This window comes from Budorcas taxicolor, chromosome 17 (genome assembly GCF_023091745.1).
Source record: "Budorcas taxicolor isolate Tak-1 chromosome 17, Takin1.1, whole genome shotgun sequence".
Classification (NCBI taxonomy): Eukaryota; Metazoa; Chordata; class Mammalia; order Artiodactyla; family Bovidae; genus Budorcas; species Budorcas taxicolor.
The window spans coordinates 55,095,504-55,114,465 of NC_068926.1; the positions used below are offsets into that span (position 1 = coordinate 55,095,504).

The 18,962-nt window shown below is 47.4% G+C and overlaps 1 protein-coding gene across 1 annotated transcript in view; it reads left to right on the forward strand.

Moving 5' to 3' along the window:
• Positions 1-18,962, forward strand: part of CUX2 (cut like homeobox 2) — a 273,772-nt gene that overhangs the window by 206,206 nt on the left and 48,604 nt on the right. Inside the window, exon 4 of the mRNA XM_052654859.1 lies at positions 10,954-11,032. Coding sequence (XP_052510819.1) covers positions 10,954-11,032 — 79 coding nt within the window. The remainder of the gene's footprint in view (positions 1-10,953; positions 11,033-18,962) is intronic.

Here is an 18,962-nt window from a genome sequence, read left to right on the forward strand (position 1 = left end):
CCCAGGGCCTTTGCACCTGCTATTCTGTCTCCTAGAATACTCTTCCCTTGAATGACGCTCTCCCTCCTCTTCTACAAGTCTGCTCAACTGTCCTCTTCCCCCAAGGCCTTCCTTGGCCCTACTGGGCAGGACACACATCCCTACCCCAGACTCCTGTCCCCTCCCAGCTTTGTTTTCTTCCCTTGCACTTGATCAGATTCTTACTTTCTCACCTTCTGTATCATGGTTTCTTCTGTTGCTTGCCTCAGCCTTCAGAGTATCAGCTCTGCAAGGGTACAGGTTTGGGTAGGTCTGACTTAGGTGCTGAATGACCAGTGCCTAGAACAGCCGCCATCCCTCAAAGATGCTCAATAAATACCTACTGAGAAAGTGAATTTATTGGACATCAGTTATGTGTCAGGCACTGTGTTAACACTTTACATGCATTATTTTATTTCACTTTTTTAAATGCCAAAAAAGTTGGCCCAATTTGGTGATATATGTCCTGTTACTTTTCTCTACTGTTTCTATTTCTCTTCTTTTAATAACTGCATATGAAATTAAGTCAAATAATCCTTGATTAAATATTGAAATTGTTAAAAAGAAAAATGCCCCCCAAAACCCAGTCCTAGCTGTCTAGATGCTCACGATCTGGTTAGGAAAATAGAGCAACATCCAGATGAGAAGTTAGCCTGAGCATGGGCGTGTCATCGGATGCTGACGATGGGTGCATGCCTGGCGTTCAGAGGAGGTCAGGACGAAGCGTCAACTCTGCCTTAACTAGAACACAAGCCCCAATCAGGATGCCTGTTACTTCTCCAGACATCTCTAAAGAGGGTCCCTCGCTGTTACCAGTTCCTCTCCAGCCTGAGGATCACCCCTAAGGATGACACATAGACAGTGACAGTCGTTCTTCAGCAGACATTTATTGAACACCTCCTGTGTGCAAGGCTGTGTGAACAGACAGATCCACTCTCCCCTGATGGGACTATGACCTAAAGAACTGACACACCCAGCCATGAGATGGCAGCTTCTGGAGCTAGATGGGCAGCTCTGGCTACCACAGCAGAGTGCCACAGACCAGGTAGTTTAAACCACAGAATTTTCTTTCTCACAGTTCTGGAAGCAGGGAAGTCCAAAATCAAGGTGCTGACAGGGTTGGCTTCTGCTGAGAGTTCTCTCCTTGGTTTGCAGATGGCTGCCTTCTTACCGTGATCCTCTCCTTCTGCGTCCCTTGTGTCTCTTCCTATAAGGACGCCAGTCCTGTCGTATTCGGGGCCCACCAACATGACTTCATTTAACCTCAGTTACCCCTTTCAAGGCCTTATCTCCAAATACAGTCCCATTCGGGGTACGCAGTTCAGTCCTCCCACCTCTTGGCAGTTTTGCGTGGATTGAGTGAGTTAATTGCATAAAACACTCTGTGTTTGAGGGTCTTAGGGAGAGGGGGTAAGATGGCGCCTCTGGGCCATGTGCATAGTGGGTGCTCAGCAAGTGCCACCTGCTGTTGTAGCTACTGAACTCCTGCCTGTGTCCATTGCTGTTGCAGGCTGAGGCTTTTGGGGAGGATCTAGAAGCTGGAGCTACAGCCCTGGAAGAGGGGATTTCAGAGCTCAAGCTTGAATTTGAATTAGTGTCTTACATCTGACGATTCAAAATGTACTTGTGATTTATACCTGAGTATTTGAAACAGTGACAGGTGGCCAAATGTGTTAATTTTATTCCACCCCATCAGGCTCTAGAAGTGGCTTCCGCCAGCTCCTGAGCCTCCGCTAGGATGGGGCCTCTCTGGGACCCTCCCTGCCCCTGCCCTGGGAATGCCCCTGAGATCTCAAAAGGCCAGAGAGGATCCCTGCCTTCTGCCCTGTCCAGCCAGGAGCTGAGAGAGCCCAGCTCAACAACAGCTACCAAAAATAAGAACCAAACTCTTATTTCTTATTTAAGCCCCAACATTAAATTATCATTTTCATTGGCTCAGCCACATCAATGATGTATGGGAGAGTGAGAGTTAGTGCCCGCCTGGGAACAAGGCCCCCAGCAAACTCACTCTGTGAGGCAGGGGAGTCGGGTCCTGCTGAAAGCCCCCAGGCACTAACCTCTCTGTCCGCTGCCCGCCTGCAAGCCTAGCTCCTCCAGCTCTCTGATATTCCAGGCCCTCATCTGGGAGATTCAGTCCCCAGTGGGGGTTGGAGGCATGGGCTTTGGCATCTCCCCGAGCTGGGTCTGCATCCCAGCTCCCACACGGTGTGGTCTTTGCCCTTCTGTACCTTGATATCTTCATCTGTTAAATGGGCCGTAACACCCCCATCGACCTGGGTTGTGAGGATTAAATGAGTTACTCTGTGTCAGATCCTCAGTAGTCATTGTTACTGTTGATGATAATAATTCTCCTATCAGCTGAACAAGGTAATTGATAATCGCCTTTACAAGTTGTAGGACATCAGAATTTTATTGTGAATAAAAGGGATTTATCACATAGGGTAAGATGTGCGCCTTCTTCTCATCCTGGGCTGGAATCTTTACAGTCTAAAATACATGTATTTCTCTCAACACCCAAGAAGGTCTTCACCTGGTTGCAGACTGCTCTCGCGGTGCGCCTCCCTGAGTCTGCTCCTCGCTCTTAGCTAAGTACATCCCCACGCGCCTCCCTACCTTCAGCCCCCACTGTGTCCTGGATCAGGATTTTACCTCCTAGTTGTCTCTTCAGTCAGTTCTTTTCTCCCCCATCTCCAGCCCCACCCTGGGCCTGGATCATCACCTCCCCCAGACCCTGCAGCAGCCCCTGAGCACTCAGCACGAGCCGCTTCCCCTCTTGCACATCTGAGCCAGTCCCGCCGCAGCATCGTGGTAGCCAAGGTTTCCTCCTGCTCCTCTGCACGGCCCACAATCCCTCCTCCGTCTTTCTCTGTGCTCCCTGCACTGTGCTCCACACCCCTCCTCCTTTCACTCTGAGCCCTCCTTCCATCTGCTTCCATGTCTGCGCCTCCGTTACCCTCCGTGAACCCTCCTCCTGTCTGCTCCCCTCAGTGTCTGTGAACCCCCAGCTCTCTGCTCCCCTTGCTCTCTGTGCCCCTCACCCTTTGCATATCCTCACTCTCTATGCCCACTTCCTCCTTGTCTCCCCTCAGTCTTCCTTTTTTATCTATTTTTATTCATTTGTTTATGTGGCTGCCTTGAGTCTTGGTTGCAACATGCCGGATCTTTGATCTGCGGTGCGGCACACAGTGTCTTTTATCATTGTCGTTCAGACTCTCTCCTTGCGGTTTGGGGCTCAGTAGTTGGAATGCACAGGCTTAGTTGCTCCACAGCATGTGGGATCTTACTTCCCTGACCAGGGATCAAACCCAGGTCTGCTGCGTTGCAAGGCAGATTCTTTACCATTGGACCACCAGTGAAGTCCCTTCCCCTCATTATTCTTGCTCTTCTTTGCTCGCCATGTGCCCCTAGATCCTCACTCCCCAGAAGGAGAACCAGGCCTCCGAGGGTGTTAAAGGACATGCTCCCGCCCACCTCTCCCCCACTCTGGGCTGACGCCTTTCCTCCTCAGATCTTCCTCTGCCTCCCCCTCAAAGGCACTGACTCTGAGACCCTCTGAATACTCACCTCTCGACTGCCCGTCACTCGTCAGCTTCCTCCAGAATTCCTGCAGCATCAGATTCCTCCTGTCTCTCAGAACCGCCACGGCCCACCGTCCCCAGAGCCCAGGACCCAGGGGTAGAGGGCAGCTGTTATCACAGTGTGTTTAACGGAACCCTGGTTTCTAGGTTTATTCTCTGATGCAAATGTTCCGAGACCAAATGTGTTTGGGAAAGTACTGGGCTAAGCCAAGCTGAGGAACGCTTTCTCCTGCAGCTCTTGTCAGAGCATCCAGTGTGCTAGTGGATTTGCAGAGTCCACAGAGAAAGCGGGTGGGTCGAGGCTTGGTCACATGTCCCTGTTTTCACACCCAGGGCGCTATGCAACACCCTTTCAGAAACAGTGGTTTCTAGTTGCAGTTCTGGGCCCTGGAATGAAAGGATGCTGGGCGTGGATATCAGCCCCATCAATAACTAGTTCTTTCCACCTTGGCCAAGTGACTTGGCTGCCCCGAACCTCAATTTCTTCCTCTGTAGAGTGGGAGCGGTAACTGTGCTCACATCTCAGGGCTGTCTGCAAAGATTCCAAAGAGAAGACACCGGACACAGAATAAGGGTTCAGTTTCTGGAAACTCTTGACTGTTCATTGTGACCAGCTCGGCATGGAGCCATTCTCAGTAGCCAGTAGATGTCACTGCCATCTCAGACAGCTCATGAAAGCACAGCCTCGGGGGTCCCCAAACTTGCCATTTTTTAGCCACCTGACAGACAAGTGCTCGGCAGCTAGAACAGGCTTTTGCTTCACTGGCTTAATCAGTTCTACACCTGTTACTTCCAGACTCGGGACCAAACACATTTTCACCCCTTCTATTTCATCGGGTGGTGTGAATGCTGCCTGCTTCATCAGAAGACGCTGAGCTATTTCTGATGGTGACCTTCTTGGTGTCTGTAGCTGGCCGCCATCTCGTCCTCCTCCTCTTCCTCCCCCAGATGGCCTTCAGAGATCTGCCTGTCACAAGCCAGATCTGTCCTTCTGGGCCCTTTCCTCCTGCCCTTCTGCACGATGGGACCTAGCCATGAGGCAGAAACACGTGGCCTTTTATTTATGCTGAGCTCACCTGTTCTCGGCATGTGGGTGAGATGCATTAGAGTTGCAGCTCTTGGAAAAGATATCTTGTATGGTTGGAAAAATAATTATTTGCTTTATTAGAAAGCTCTTTTTCCATTTTCCATGGTACTCTTTGCCATGTGTTAGCCCATTCCTCCCCCAACAGCCTCTTAGCCAAATGGAGATTATTCTTCCTACTTTATAGATGAACAAACTGAAGCCAAGAGATTCTTCATGACATTGGGCTCAGCACCTGATCAGCCTCTGATACCATCAGACCTGGCCTTCTAGAAACAGTTAGGGTCATAACTCTAAAACCAGACTGGATGAGGCAGAACTTCCAAATGATTGCTGTCTTCAAGAGTCATATTTACTATGGGAGGCCCTAAATTTAAACTAACTCAAAGTTAGTGCCATTCCAGGATGGTTTGTGATCTCTGCTTTTGAGCGTATTGTCCAGCCATTAGGTGAACCTCTAAAACAAGTATAGCAAATATTTTCTATTAAGGGCCAGAGAGCAAATATTTTCAGTGTTGCAGCTAGAGTCTCTGTCACAATTATGCAACTCCACTGTAGCAGTAGAGCAGCTAAATGGTGACCGTCTCGGTGTCTGTAGCTACAGTCATTCATAGTGATTGTAGCTGTGTTCCAATAAAACTTTATTTAAACAGATGAAGGGTCACATTTGGCCCAAGGGTCATAGGTTTTCTAACCTTTAATCTAAAACAACGCTGTCCAGTAAAAAGTAGAATGCAAGCCACATAAGTAATTTAAATTTTTCTTGTAGCTACATTTTGAAAAGTAAAAAGAAATAGGTGAGTTAAACTTTAATAGTATATTCTATTTGACCCAACATGTCCACAGTATTGCTTGCTCCTTGGAAGGAAAACTATGACAAACCAGGACAGCATATTAAAAAGCAGAGACATCACTTTGCCAACAAAGGTCCATATAGTCAAAGCTATGGTTTTTCCAGTAGTCATGTATGGATGTGAAGGTTGGATCATAAAGAAGGCTGAGCACTGAAGAACTGATGCTTTTAAACTGTGGTGTTGAAGACTCTTGAGAGTCCCTTGAACTGCAGGGAGATCAAACCAGTCAATCCTAAAGGAAATCAGTCCTGAATATTCATTGGAAGGATTGATGCTGAAGCTCCAATACTTTGTCCACCTGAACCAGAGAGCCCATTCTTTGGAAAAGATCCTGATGCTGAGAAAGATTGAAGGCAAAAAGATAAGAGGACAACAGAAGATGAGATGGGTAGATAGCATCATCAACTCAGTGGATGTGAATTGAAGCAAACACTGGGAGACAATGAAAGGCAGGGAAGCCTGCCAAGCTGCAGTCCATGGGGTCACAGAGTTGGACACAACTTAGCGACTGAACAAAAACAAAAAGTCCACAATATTGGGCTTCTTCGGTGACCCAGTGGTGAAGAATCTGCCTGATAATGCCGGAGATCGGGAGGATCCCCTAGAGTAGGAAATGACAACGCACTCCAGTATTCCTTACCGGGATAATCCCATGGACAGAAGAGCCTGGCAGGCTACAGTCCATAGGGCTGCAAAAAAATTGGACACGACTGAGCAACTGAGTGCACACGCACATCCACAATATTATCATTTCAACATGAAATCAATATAAAAATTACTGAGATATTTTACATTCTTTGTTTTTCATTCTAAAACCTAGAAATCCCGTATTTTACACATACAGCCTATCTGAGTTTGAATAGTCACATTTCAAGGGCTAACTGACCACGTGGGCTAGTGCTTACTATGTTGAACAGCATAGCTTTTGTGGGGCAGGCTGACATTGTAAGGAGACAGCTGCGTAGATAATCAGTACACAACTGATAAGCACCATGAATGGACAGTAGAGGATGCTATGGGTTTGCATGGTGCGTTGCTTAATCGTGTCCGATTCTTTGCAACCCTGTGGGCCATATCCACCAGGCTCCATGCATGGGATTCTCCAGGCAAGAATACTGAAGTGGGTTGCCATGCCCCTTCCAGGGGATCTTGGTGCTATGGGGCATGGACCGGGAAATAATAACAGAATCTTCTGCCACTTGCCTCTACTTCTGCCCTGAATTCCTTTTTAGAAGTCAATTTTGTTGTTCAGTTGCTCAGTCAAGTCCATCTCTTTGCTACCCCATGGACTGCAGCATACCAGGCTTCCCTGTCCTTCTCTATCTCCCAGAGTTTGCTCAAACTTAGGTCCATTGAGTTAATGATGCCATCCAACTATCTCGTCCTCTGTCATCCCCTTCTCCTCCTGCCCTCAGTCTTTCCCAGCATCAGGGTCTTTTCTAGTGAGTCAGCTCTTTGCATCAGGTAGCCAAAGTATTGGAGCTTCTAATGTATCAAAGTATCAGTATTCTAATGTATTATAATCAGTATTCTATTGTATCAAAGTAACAGTCCTTCTAATGAATATTCAGGATTGATTTCCTTTAGGATTGACTGGTTTGATCTTGCAGTCCAAGGAAAGTCAATAGAACTTATTTTTTTAATATTTATTTATTTAGTTGCACCAGGTTTTAGTTGCAACACACGAGAACTTTAGTTGCGGTACGTGGGACCTAGTTCCCTGTCCAGGGATCAAACCCAGGCCTCCTACCTTGGGAATGTGAAGTCTTAGGGCTTGCTTCGCCAGCACATTACTAAAATGTGAGTGTGGAGTCTTAGCCACTGGACCACCAGCAAAGTCCCTCAGTAGAGCATTGCTATGCCTTTCCCCAAGCTTCAGCTACTATACATGCTTAGCACAGACAACCATGAAATGAAGCATTCAGACTTTCTGCTGACTGATGTTTGATGTTTCTCCATCTAGGGTTCTGGAGATGAGTTGCTTTTGTTTCTCAGGGCTTTTCTTGGATCCCAGGTCAACAGCACAGCAGTCCCTGAACTGGTACAGCCATAGGTGGCATCTCAGGGCATCAGCATCCAAATGGGGCCCAAGTGACTGTCTCCACTGGCTGGGGTGGTTTCTCTGTCCAAGAGAAAGGGGCCCACCTCTGGATTCAGAATAGTAATTCCAGCCACCAGACCTAGTGTGAATCTCACTCTGCCATTTACTTACTGGGTGACCTTGGGAAAGATAGTTAACCTCATTGAGCCTTGGTTTCCTCATCTGCACAATGGGGATAATGACAGAAGCTACCTCCAGTGATTAGTGTGTCCATGGAGAGAGATGATTATGAATAGTAAGAGCATGTGGTACATGGTGGGCTTGCCAGGTGGCTCAGTGGTAAAGAATCCTCCTGCCAGTGCAGGGGATGCAGGTTAGATCCCTGGGTGGGAAGATTCTGTGGAGAAGGACATGGCAACCCACTCCAGTATTCTTGCCTGGAGAATCCCCATGGACAGAGGAGCCTGGCGGGCTACAGTCCCTGGGGTTGCAAAGAGTCAGACACGACTGAGTGAGCATGCGCACATGGTACCTGGTAAACTCTGAATATCATATTATGATGATGATGATTTTTATTTGGGCATCAGGGGTATCCCTCCAAACTCTGAATTAGTTGCCCCCTCCTCTTATTACTCTGGAGACCCCAGCATTTGTATCACCTCCTCCTGTGTTCCTTTTTGTCATAGCTGTGTCTCCCAAGATGTACTGTGCCTTGTACATCTTAGCAAGAATGAAAACCTTCCCTTGCCTAGATTCTAGAACATTTGTTCTGTCCATCACCAGCTTCCCCTAATGGAGAGAGAATTCCTGATGTTCCTTCCACCCATCAAACTGGGTCAGTCTCACCACACTTACACACTCTCAAGACCCCTGTGCTTTTCCTTTGAAGTGTTTAGCACATGTAATTAATGAATTATCTGGGGAATCTGCTTTGATGTTGATCTTCCCGCTGAACCGTGAGTCCCATGAGGGTGGGGCTGCAGGCTGCACTATTTGTCACTGAGCTCTCAGTTCACAGTGCATGGCACATAGTGGGTGCTCAGGAAATGCTTGTTGAATGAATGAGAGATTGTCATTCACTCTGGAAGGTAAGCGATCAGAGACTGCTCTGAGAAGAACAGGAGAGCTTAAAGAGCTTTTGTAACTGACCTTTTTAAAATCACTTGCTCAACATCCACCATACATTTCTCTCCACCTCTCTTAAATAACAAACTCTCGGTGGACCTTGTAAAACCTTCAAGCTGTGTTGTCCAATAGAAATATAATATGATCCACGGATGTACTTTTACATTTTCTAAAACCTACATTTTAAAAAGTAAAAGGAAACAGGTGAAGTGAATCTTAATAATATATTTTGTTTAACCCAGCATGTCCCTAAATTTATCACTTCAGCATGCAGTCAACATAAGGATAGCTGACAGCGATCATACAGTCTCTTTTTTTGAACTATGTCCAAAATCCAATGCATATTTTGTACTCACAATACATCTGGATTTGGACTCGTCACATTTCCAGTGCATGGTACCCACGTGAGGCTCATGGCATACTGGAAGCTGTAGAGAAACCACTGTGGTTTTCAAATTCTTCCCAGAGTATATACCACTGTGTGAGGAGGCGAGCCTTATTCTCACGCCTAAGGAAAGATGAACACAGGTGAAGGTGATCATGCGGCACTGGGCAGAACCTATGCCCATAAGAGACAAGAAGGAAGGGGTTGGTCATACCAAGAGGAGACATGCCTGTCGGGCTTAATGCATGCCAGAAATTTTGCAGCCACCTTTACATTGTGCTAATCCACTTGATCTTCTAGCAGAACTTTGAGGGAGGCTGTCCTCTTATTATCCCCTTTTTACAGATAGGGAAGTAGAAGCACAGGAATTGAAGTGATCCACTTGATTAAGGGCAGATAATAAGTGGTGGAGCTGGGATGTGAACCCAGGCATCCTGGCTCCAGGACCTGTGCCTCGGTCGGTCACCTCTGAGCAGACTGTCTCAGAATTGGCCTCTGACATTTCTCCATGTCACAGACAGCACCTTGAGTCTCTGCCACCCACTTGGATTTGTTAACTCAACTAATTATGTGGAGCCCTTCTGTGCACCAGACCACACGCTCACAGAGCTCACTTGTGAGTGAAAGTTGCTCTGTCCTGCCCGACTCTTTGCAACCCCGTGGACTGTACAGTCCATGGAGTTCTCCAGGCCAGAATACTGGCGTGGGTAGCCTATCCCTTCTCCAGCAGATCTTCCCAACCCAGGAATCGAACTGGGGTCTCCTGCATTGCAGATGGATTCTTTACCAACTGAGCTATGAGGGAAGCTCACTCGGAGGGGAGGAATTCAGTAACAGACACTCCCCCAGATGGCATCACTGGGATCCGTAGGAAAAGCCCAGCTCTGAAAGAGGGCATTGACAAATCGGCACTCTGGCAGATCCATCAGTTAGGAAGTTGGCACCAGAGAGAGAGGTATGTCAGTGTCAGGGAGAATAAAGCTCCATTCCAGTCCAAAGGGGGATGCCCAGCCTGGTGTGTCCTCGAGGAGACAGGGATGCTGGCCTGCGGGTGTCAGGAGCTCAGCCCAGCAGTATGCCAGGGAGCCCCAGGACGAGCCCGAGGGGACTGTCCACCAGGAGCCAGCACCAGGTTAGCTGCGAGGCCAGAGCTCAGAATGCATAGCCAGGAACAGAGGGAGGAGATGATGCTAAGCCCCAGAAATACACCTGATGGAGTCTCACTGGCAGGACCAAAACAATGCCCATAAGCAAGAGAACAAGTACATGAAAGAAGCTCCTCACCACTGGTCATCCAGTCATCGGTGTGTTCATCAGTCAGGTAGCATTTATTCAGCACCTTTGGTATGCTAGGATCTGTTTGACATAACTGTCACTCAACATTTGTTGAAACTGGTATCTTACTAGAGAGTCAACAATTTCTCTTTAATTAGCAGTGTCAAGAAATATGCCCCAGATGTGTCCCTCTTTCCCATAAGACGTGTCATATCTGAATCTCCAACATTGCCTGTTAATAACAGTAATAATAGTAAGAGCTGTTAATGACCTAGTGTGTGCCAGACCCTGTGCTAAGTACTTATTTACAGCTTCATTTAACCCTCATAGCCGGCCTCGCAAGTAGTTTCTGTTATTTACCCCATTTTACAGATGAGGAAACTGAGGATCAGAGGGGGCAGTGACTTGCCCAGCATCACACAGCAGATGCAGTGGAGCTGGGACTTGAACGCACTTTCTACTCCATACTTGGAACATTCTTCCCCTTCTTCCTGCCCTCAGTCCCATGTTTGCGCATGTGGAGAATGATCACATTTGCTTATAGACTCCGATGCCTTGGTCACACGTGATTCTTTCTCTTGTTGTTTCCAAAGGTGGTGGCTCTTAGTAAGAGAAGTCAGGAGGCCGAAGCCGCTTTCCTGAGTGTTTACAAGCAATTAATTGAAGCACCAGGTAAGACTTGCTTGGGCTCCATAATTGAATGAAAAAAAGAGACTGCCATGAGGACTGTTACAGAGGGGCCTTCTCTCAGTGGGTTCTGGGGACAGGCCAAGACTCCTGGGCAAGGCCAGGCCCTGCCATGGGTAGGAGTTGTGGAGACTGAGGGTGTCTACACCCAGTCTGGTGTGGTGTGTCCCCACCCAACTTGTCTGCCTTACCACACTGCCTTCCAACAACAGCTGGGGAGCTTTGGGGAGCTCCTAGTGAGGTCTCCCACCCGGGTCTTCTTGAGGAGCCAAGGGTCTTGACCACCAGAGCCCCCATCCACTTCCCACCAAGAGCACAAGGCGCCCAGTGCTCCCTGCCAGCAGAGGGCACTGGAGAAAAGACTGCAGATGTTTCCACCAACATGGCATGGCCAACCTCAAAAACTTGATGTTTAGCCAAAACCAAACCCACACAGCACATACTGTATGACTCTATTTACATAAAAGATGAAGGCAGACAAAAATTAATGGCAGCGCTATTCACAGTGGCTGAAGAAGGAGACAAGCCAGGTGTCCATCAGTGAATGAATGATCAAATGTGGTTTACTCATCCAGTGGAATATTATTTAGCCATCAAAAGGGATGAGTCACAGACACATGCCACAGTGTGGATGAACCTTAAACATATAATGCTGAGTGAATGAAGCCAGATACAAAAGGTCACATAGTTTATGATTTCATTTATATGAAGTATCCAAAATAGGCAAATCTGTAGAGACAGAAATCAGATTAGTGGTCAGCAGTCTGAAGGGAGGAGAGAATGGGGACCGAGTGCTTAAAGGGTATAAGGTTTCCTTTTAGGGGGATAAAAATGTTCTCAGACTAGACAGAGGAAGCAGTTGACCAATATCATGAATGTAGTAACTGGCACTGCATGGCTCACTTAGACATGGTCAATTTTGCATCACAGAATTTCACCTAAAAAAAAGGCACTCATGCTGTGAGAAATCAAGAGAGTGGTTTTTCTTGGATGGGCTGATAGTTCCTGGAAGGGGCCTTTGGGCACTAGATATGTTTTTTCATCTGGGTGTGGATTGCAGAGATTTGATCAACTGGAGAAACTTCAACTGTGTCCCTGCATATGAGATATACTTCTGCAGACAGTTTCCCATTTTTAAAATGGCCCATCCTCTGCAACTTTTTCATTTATTTACCTAGAAATGGGAACCCAGAATGTAGTGACTTGCTTAATAATGGTGGAGCTGGGAGACGCCCCTACTCTGCTCACCCTTTCCACCCAGAAAGCCACTCTAATCCGTTCCCAGTACTCCGGCTGCAGGAATTGGTGAGGTCAGGGGTGGTTGGGGCTGGGGGTTTATGAAGAAGAAGGTAAGGTCCCACTCTAGGCTGAGCCATGGAGAAGGCAAAGTCATTTATAGTTGATGCCAAGGTTGTTTGTGAGACCTCTGTGATGGGGATGGGAAAGTCTCATTCCATCTGTCTTGGGCAACTGGGGTGGTGTAAATAGTGTCCTCCCCAAATGTTTGTCCACTCTGAACCTCACAGTGTGACCTTATTTGGAAGCAGGGTCTCTGCAGATGTCATTAGTTATGGATCTTGAGATGAGACACCCTGGACTCAGGGAGGACCCTAAATCTGATGATGGGTCTCCTTATAAGAAGAAGAAAGGGAGTTTTAGGAACACAGACACAGAGAGGAGGGCCATGTGAAGACAGCGCAGAGGTTGGAGTGATGCCATTGTCAGCCAAGGCGTGCCTGAGACCACCAGGAGCTGGAAGAGGCCAGGAAGCAGCCTCCACTGGAGCCTCCAGGAGCACAGCCCTGACAGCACCTTGATTTTGGACTTCGGGCCTCCAGAGCTGAGAGAGTAAACTTCTGTGGCTTTAAGCCACCTTAGTCAGTGGAGCTTTGTTATGGCGGCCCCAGGAAACTAAATACAGCAACAGTGATGTGACGCTTCCCTCTGAAAGCATATGGGACTGGGTGAGGAGGGAAGTCTTCTAGCCTGTTCTACTCAAAGTGTGGCCCAGGGGCCAGCAGCATTTGCTTCGCCCGGAGCTGATTACAAATACAGAACCTCGGGCGACTGAAGCCTCTGCATTTGGCAAACTCCCCAGGATATCTGGGAACACATCACAGAGAAGCACTGGCCTGGTATAGAAGTCGCACCGGCTCCACCCTCTGCATGCTACGGGCCCCGAGGGAACAGGCCAGGCCAGTCTCAGTCACCCTGGCACCGATGCCTCAAGTCAGGGAGAGATGGGACGACTCAGCTCTGGGCACATTCAAAAACTATTTCCAGAACATCTGTGCTATGTCACAACTTGAATACTCGTGAGAGGCTATGCTAGTTTCCCATTGTTCCTGGAACAAACTGCCACAAACCAGGAGGCTTAAAACAACAGATTCTTATTCTCTCTCAGTTCTGGAGGTCAGAAATCTGAAAACAATGTGTGGGGGCATGGCTGTGCTCCCTCTGAAGGCTCCAGGGCAGGACCCTTCCTGGCCTTCCAGCTTCCGGTGGCTCCAGGTCCCTTGGCTTGTGGCCGCATCACTCTAGTCTCGGCCTTTGTGTTCACACGGCCTTCTTCCCTGTGTGTCTCTATCCCAAATCCCCCTCTCCGTTCTCCTATAAGACTGGTCATTGGATGTAGGGGAAAAGGCAAGCCACTCCAGTACTCTTGCCTGGAAGATTCCATGGACAGAGGAGCCTGGTGGGCTACAGTCCATAGGGTTGCAAAGAGTTGGACATAACTAAGTGACTGAACACACACACACACACACACAGAATCCAGGATGGTCACACCTTGAAGTCCTTAACTTAATCACATTTGCAAAAGACCTTTTTTCCCCCAAAAGGTCACATTTGCAGGTTCCAGGCATGAAGATGTAGATGTTTATCTTGGAGTCACCATTCAGCCCACTGCAGTGGCACCTGTAGACTCACCTCGCTCTTCTCCGGTGCCGTGCGCCGCCCTGCTCCTGCACCCGCAGGAAGGCAGCCTGGCCACACTGGTTTTCTCAATCAGAATGCTTGGGTGGCAAGAATGGCCGAAACCAGACAGCACAGCCCTCCAGGCTCTGTGCCTCCCCCCACAGGGACCTGACCCCCCGTGGCTTGAGGCCAGGGCAGCTGTGTCTGCAGCTCCGGTCATTGTCTCCCTTACTCAGAACCACAGCAGGCACACGGCGGAGAGTCCAAGAGGCTGTCCCATTCCTTGCAGCCGTTTTGCTTATGATGTCTCTACCCTTATCAGAACTGTCTAGGAAAAAATTTTGGAAAATGACACCCTCTTATTTCCCACTCTTTCCTTTGGGTTGCACAGTCTCAGTGGTGAATGATGTTGGAGGATGACCAGTATGGCCTCCAAAGATACCTCCCACAAATCCACACTCCAATGATAACCGTTATCCCACAAATCCACACGCGCAACTATGCCACTGTGCCTCGTAGTACCGCTCATGTAGCACCAGGGGGCAGCACTGAGACGGCTTGTGTTTCCAGGTTCAGATCCCAGTTCAAGTCCTGCCTATACCACTTACTCCCTGGTTTACTGGAGACGAATTAACTCACCTCGGAGCTTCACACTTCTCTTCTATAAATTGGGAGAAATTTATCAGAGCCTGCCTCATACAGTCATTGGGAGGCTTCCACGTGCATGGCACACGGCGGCACTTGCTAAGTGTTAATTGTTGTCATCACCTGTGTGTCCCTCCGACAAGTGAAATTCTCCAAGCCTGGGACTGAATTATATTTGTGTACTCAGAATCCGGTACACAGTAACCACCTAGTAATTGTTTGTTGATTGAATTAGAAAAAAGATTCAGACACAGAAAAAGGGGAAAGAGCTATTTAAATGAAAAGGTACATTTTTCAACTAGTGCTTTCTGCTTGTCACGTGTTCACCTACTCAGATAGGATTTATTGAGTGCCTGCTGTGTGCAGGGACCATGACACTGGAAACGTGGCCGTGAGTCTGCCGATGCAGACACGGGCCCCGCCCTCAGGGAACTTGCATTCTGGTGGCAGAGGTGAACGGACCATCATGCAAATAGCCTGTTGTCTCAAATCCAGGGGAGCATTTGGGGTAAGGAGGGGCTTACATTCCCCCTCCTTGGAAAAAGAGCCTCATATCTGGGGTTCACGATGGGGTCCCCATCTTTCTGGAAGTATGTCTGTTAACACACGAGTCCAGAACCGCAGTGCCAGTCAGGGACCGTGGGAGCTCCCCAGATTGGCCTGGAACTTCCTGGAAGGTTCTTGTGCCCTCTTGCCCCTCTCCCCAAAGGGTCGTTCCAAGCCTGGTGCTGACTCCACGTGTCTGACTTTGCAACTCTACTCTCCAGAAATGGAGGGGCTGGGGCGGGGGGGCGGGGACGTGCATCCCCAGCTGTCACCGAGTTAGAGAGAAGGAGCCTTAACTGATAGAGACATACCGTAGGAACAGCCCCTTCAGGGCTCTAATTCATTTTCAAGACATTTAAGAATAACAAAATGTTTTAATGATTTCTTAGGGGAATTAGGAAGACATATTTTTGTTCTCATTAAATTTTATCCTCAGACACAAGAACCAAATGTCAGATGTGTTGTTGGTGCTCAGAGCTTCCCTGCTCACTGTCCCCGCCACACACACCCCGCCCCAACCCCCTCCATAAAAATAACACTCCTGGAAAATTTGCCAGGATGCACACTCTCCTGTTTTTATATTTCTTGACAGGCAAATTATTTGTCGAAATACTTCCTCCTCCTCCCCCCCCAGCCCCCGCTACCAAGCCACACAAGTCCTGATTCAACATTTTTGTTTTGAGTGACTGCTGCCAACACAAATCTTTGGCAGAGAATGCGGTATAGCGTGATTGCTCAGCAAGTATTTTGATAAGTGTGCAGCCTGTATGTCTGTAATTATGAAAGAAAACCGTAAATCTTTTGGATATTGTTCACACAGATGTGGCGTGAAGTGAGAAAAAAAGCAGTAAAACGTGTTAAAAGCATAATTAATGTCATTGTTGTGGAGGATGATTTGATTTAAACCTTTCTGACTTCTGTACCGGTGACGGCTGCTTTCTTTATCACGCTCATAGTCACTAGGTACCGACCCAAGCTTCAGAGAGAGCTAACTTCCTGAGTGATTAGTTAACAGTGAAAAAAAGGGAAAAAATTTAAATGAAAACAAGGAAAGAGGGAATAAGAGGGCAGGCAGAGGAACACTGCTAAGGAGATAAGAGAGGTGAGTGCTCCTCCCAATTATTTTTTTCCTCTGGATTTACTTTGCTATTTTTTAGACTGTTGCAGGAAATGGCAACTCCTGGCACGCGTTTATCTCTCTGCTCCTTCTTTCAAGAGGCAAGGCTGGACAGCTTAGGTGATGGAGATTGTAGCATCGGACATGGTGGGGTGGGACTCTCAGCTTGGTGTTTTTGAGCTGTGTGAGCTTGGGCAGGGACCTGAACTTCTCTGTGCTCTGGTCTCTGTGTGTTTAGCCGAGGGATAGTAGAACCTGCTAATCTGTCACTGCGAGGATCCTATACCTACGCATGAAAGCATTTGGCAGGGTTTGACAATCAGCAGCCCATTGCAAAGCTAACATCAGGGTATAAGTTACACACGTCACATGCATTGGCTGTGGATTTCATTCAGCTCTGTCAGTTGTCAAGGATGTGGGGTGAGAGATTTAGGGAACAGAGTTAATGAATGTGTAGTAGGAAAATACTTTCCAATGTTTAAGATCTTCAAATTTTTCTCTGCAGTTATAAAAGTTGCATATGCCTACTGTCAAATTTCAAAAATACACAAAATAGAAGGGAGGCAGGGGGAACTGCATACTAGAAAAGCAGTGGTAATGTTTGGTTGTTTTTCTATCTGATCTTTTCCCCATGTCCTTTTTCAAAATGGTCATTCATTCTGCATGTACCATTTTCAGTTCTGATTCCTTTCACTCACTACAAGCATCTGTATTTCCCTGTGTGATTACAAATTCTGAGTAACTTTGGTTCATCTTGTGTAATAGTCTCTTGCGTGGCTGTATTATAATTTACTGAACCTCATCCCCAACACTGGGCATTTGGGGTTCTTGGGAATGCATGGCATATTGGTACTATGCTGTAGTTCTGAGGGTAAGAAAGAAAACTTGGGAAGGAACATGTATCCATATATTGACTACAAACCCAGGAATAGTCAGAAAGACTAAGAATTCTTTTTTCTTCTTGTTGATTTATTTTGTACTCCTTCATTTCTTAGTTACACTAAATATCTTTTCATATGTTATGAACCACTCATATTTATTCTTTTATGAATCACTGGTTTGCATATACTAAGCCCATTTTTCTAACAGAGAAATCATTTTCTTATTGATTTGTGGACACTCTTTGTGTATTAGGGATATTAACCTTTGTCCTGGTAAACGTGTTTCATAGCTTCTCCCCTAGTTTGCCTTTTGTTTCTTAACGTTGTTCACAATGTCTCTTGTATACAGTACATGGTAGGCATTCAAAAAGTATTTGCAGAAAGCAGGAAATCTTACCAGACCTTTGCTTTATGGCTTCTTGATTTATTGTCATATTTTTTAAAAAAAAAACCCTTCTTGCCTGAAGGTTATATAGCTTTTTAAAGTACTTTTGTGATCTGAATTTTTAGAAATTTGAATCTTTGAAGCATCTGAAATAGATGTTGATGAAAGTAGTGAGGGAGGTTAAGAATTTAGCATTGTGTCTATCCCAAATGGCTAGCTCTACTGCCATCTAGTGGATAAGCCACCTTCGCAGATACAGGCAAAATAGATTTTCATGTAACAAGAGAGCCCTCATTGTCTCTGGCAGCCCTCACCTCCTTCCCTTCCTCCCAGTACATACATCTGCCCAGTTGGTCCTCTAGGGGTCAAGGGAGCACAGACAGGTAACATAAAAGATTATTTAACCCATAAAAAATGCAAAGTTTAATGATGACAGATTTTTCCAAAAGGTGATACTTAACTTCAGAAGGCATTGTCCCCCACCCTTGTTTTCTGCCATTTCTTCTGCCAGGAGTGCCCCCTGCCCTGGCCTCCCGTCTTACTCTCACTACCCGTGACAGCTAAGGGTTGAAAGATGATTAGAGGAGAGCATCCAGCGTGATGCTGGTACCCAGTGGGTACTCAGGGAATGGCTGTGCCCTTTCAGAAGAGATGACAGGAGTTTCAGCTGTGGCTTTTCATCAGCTCATTCTCTGAGCATCTACTGTGTGCTGAGCCCTGTGGAAACTCAAACCCGAGTCCTACCCTGCCCTCAGAGTCCAGCAGGGACCATGTGACCCCAAGACAGACAGCCAAATCCAGCAGGAAAAGGGCTCCAAGGTGGGAAGGCCAGGAGGGATGCTGCAGGGAGAGCAGTCTTTGGATTTGGTTTTAAATGATGAGCTACCCTTCTTGCGGGTTGGTTTCTTGGGTGCTTCTTCTGTGTCAGGCAGGGCACTCAGCCCCTTACAGAAAGGAGTTCGCTTATCCCGACTGCCCCCGTGGAGGTACATATTGCCATCCTGCCTTCAGCCTGCCTGTGCAGCCGAAGTAGTGCAGGCTCAGAAGGGTCAAGCCACTTGCCCAGGGTCACACAGCAGACAGGTAGTGAACACTGAATCTTCATCCCTGGCTCCAAACGCGGATGCAGGATTAACTTTAAAATTGAAAGGGCTAAGGGATTTCCTGGCGGTCCAGTAGTTAAGACTCCATGCTCCCAATACAGGGAGGCAAGAGTCGATCCCTGGTTGGGGAACTGAGATCCCACATGCCGCACTGCTCAGCGCCCCCCAAAATTGAAGGAATTGGGACAACACCATTAGAGATTTGACATCCAAAGAGAGTGAAAAACAGCTAATGGTCTCTGCTGCCTGTAGGTTGAGAAGTTCTAGGCTGAGAGGGTGGGCCCCTTGCAGAAGTGCAGATGCATCAGCTGGAGGAAGATCG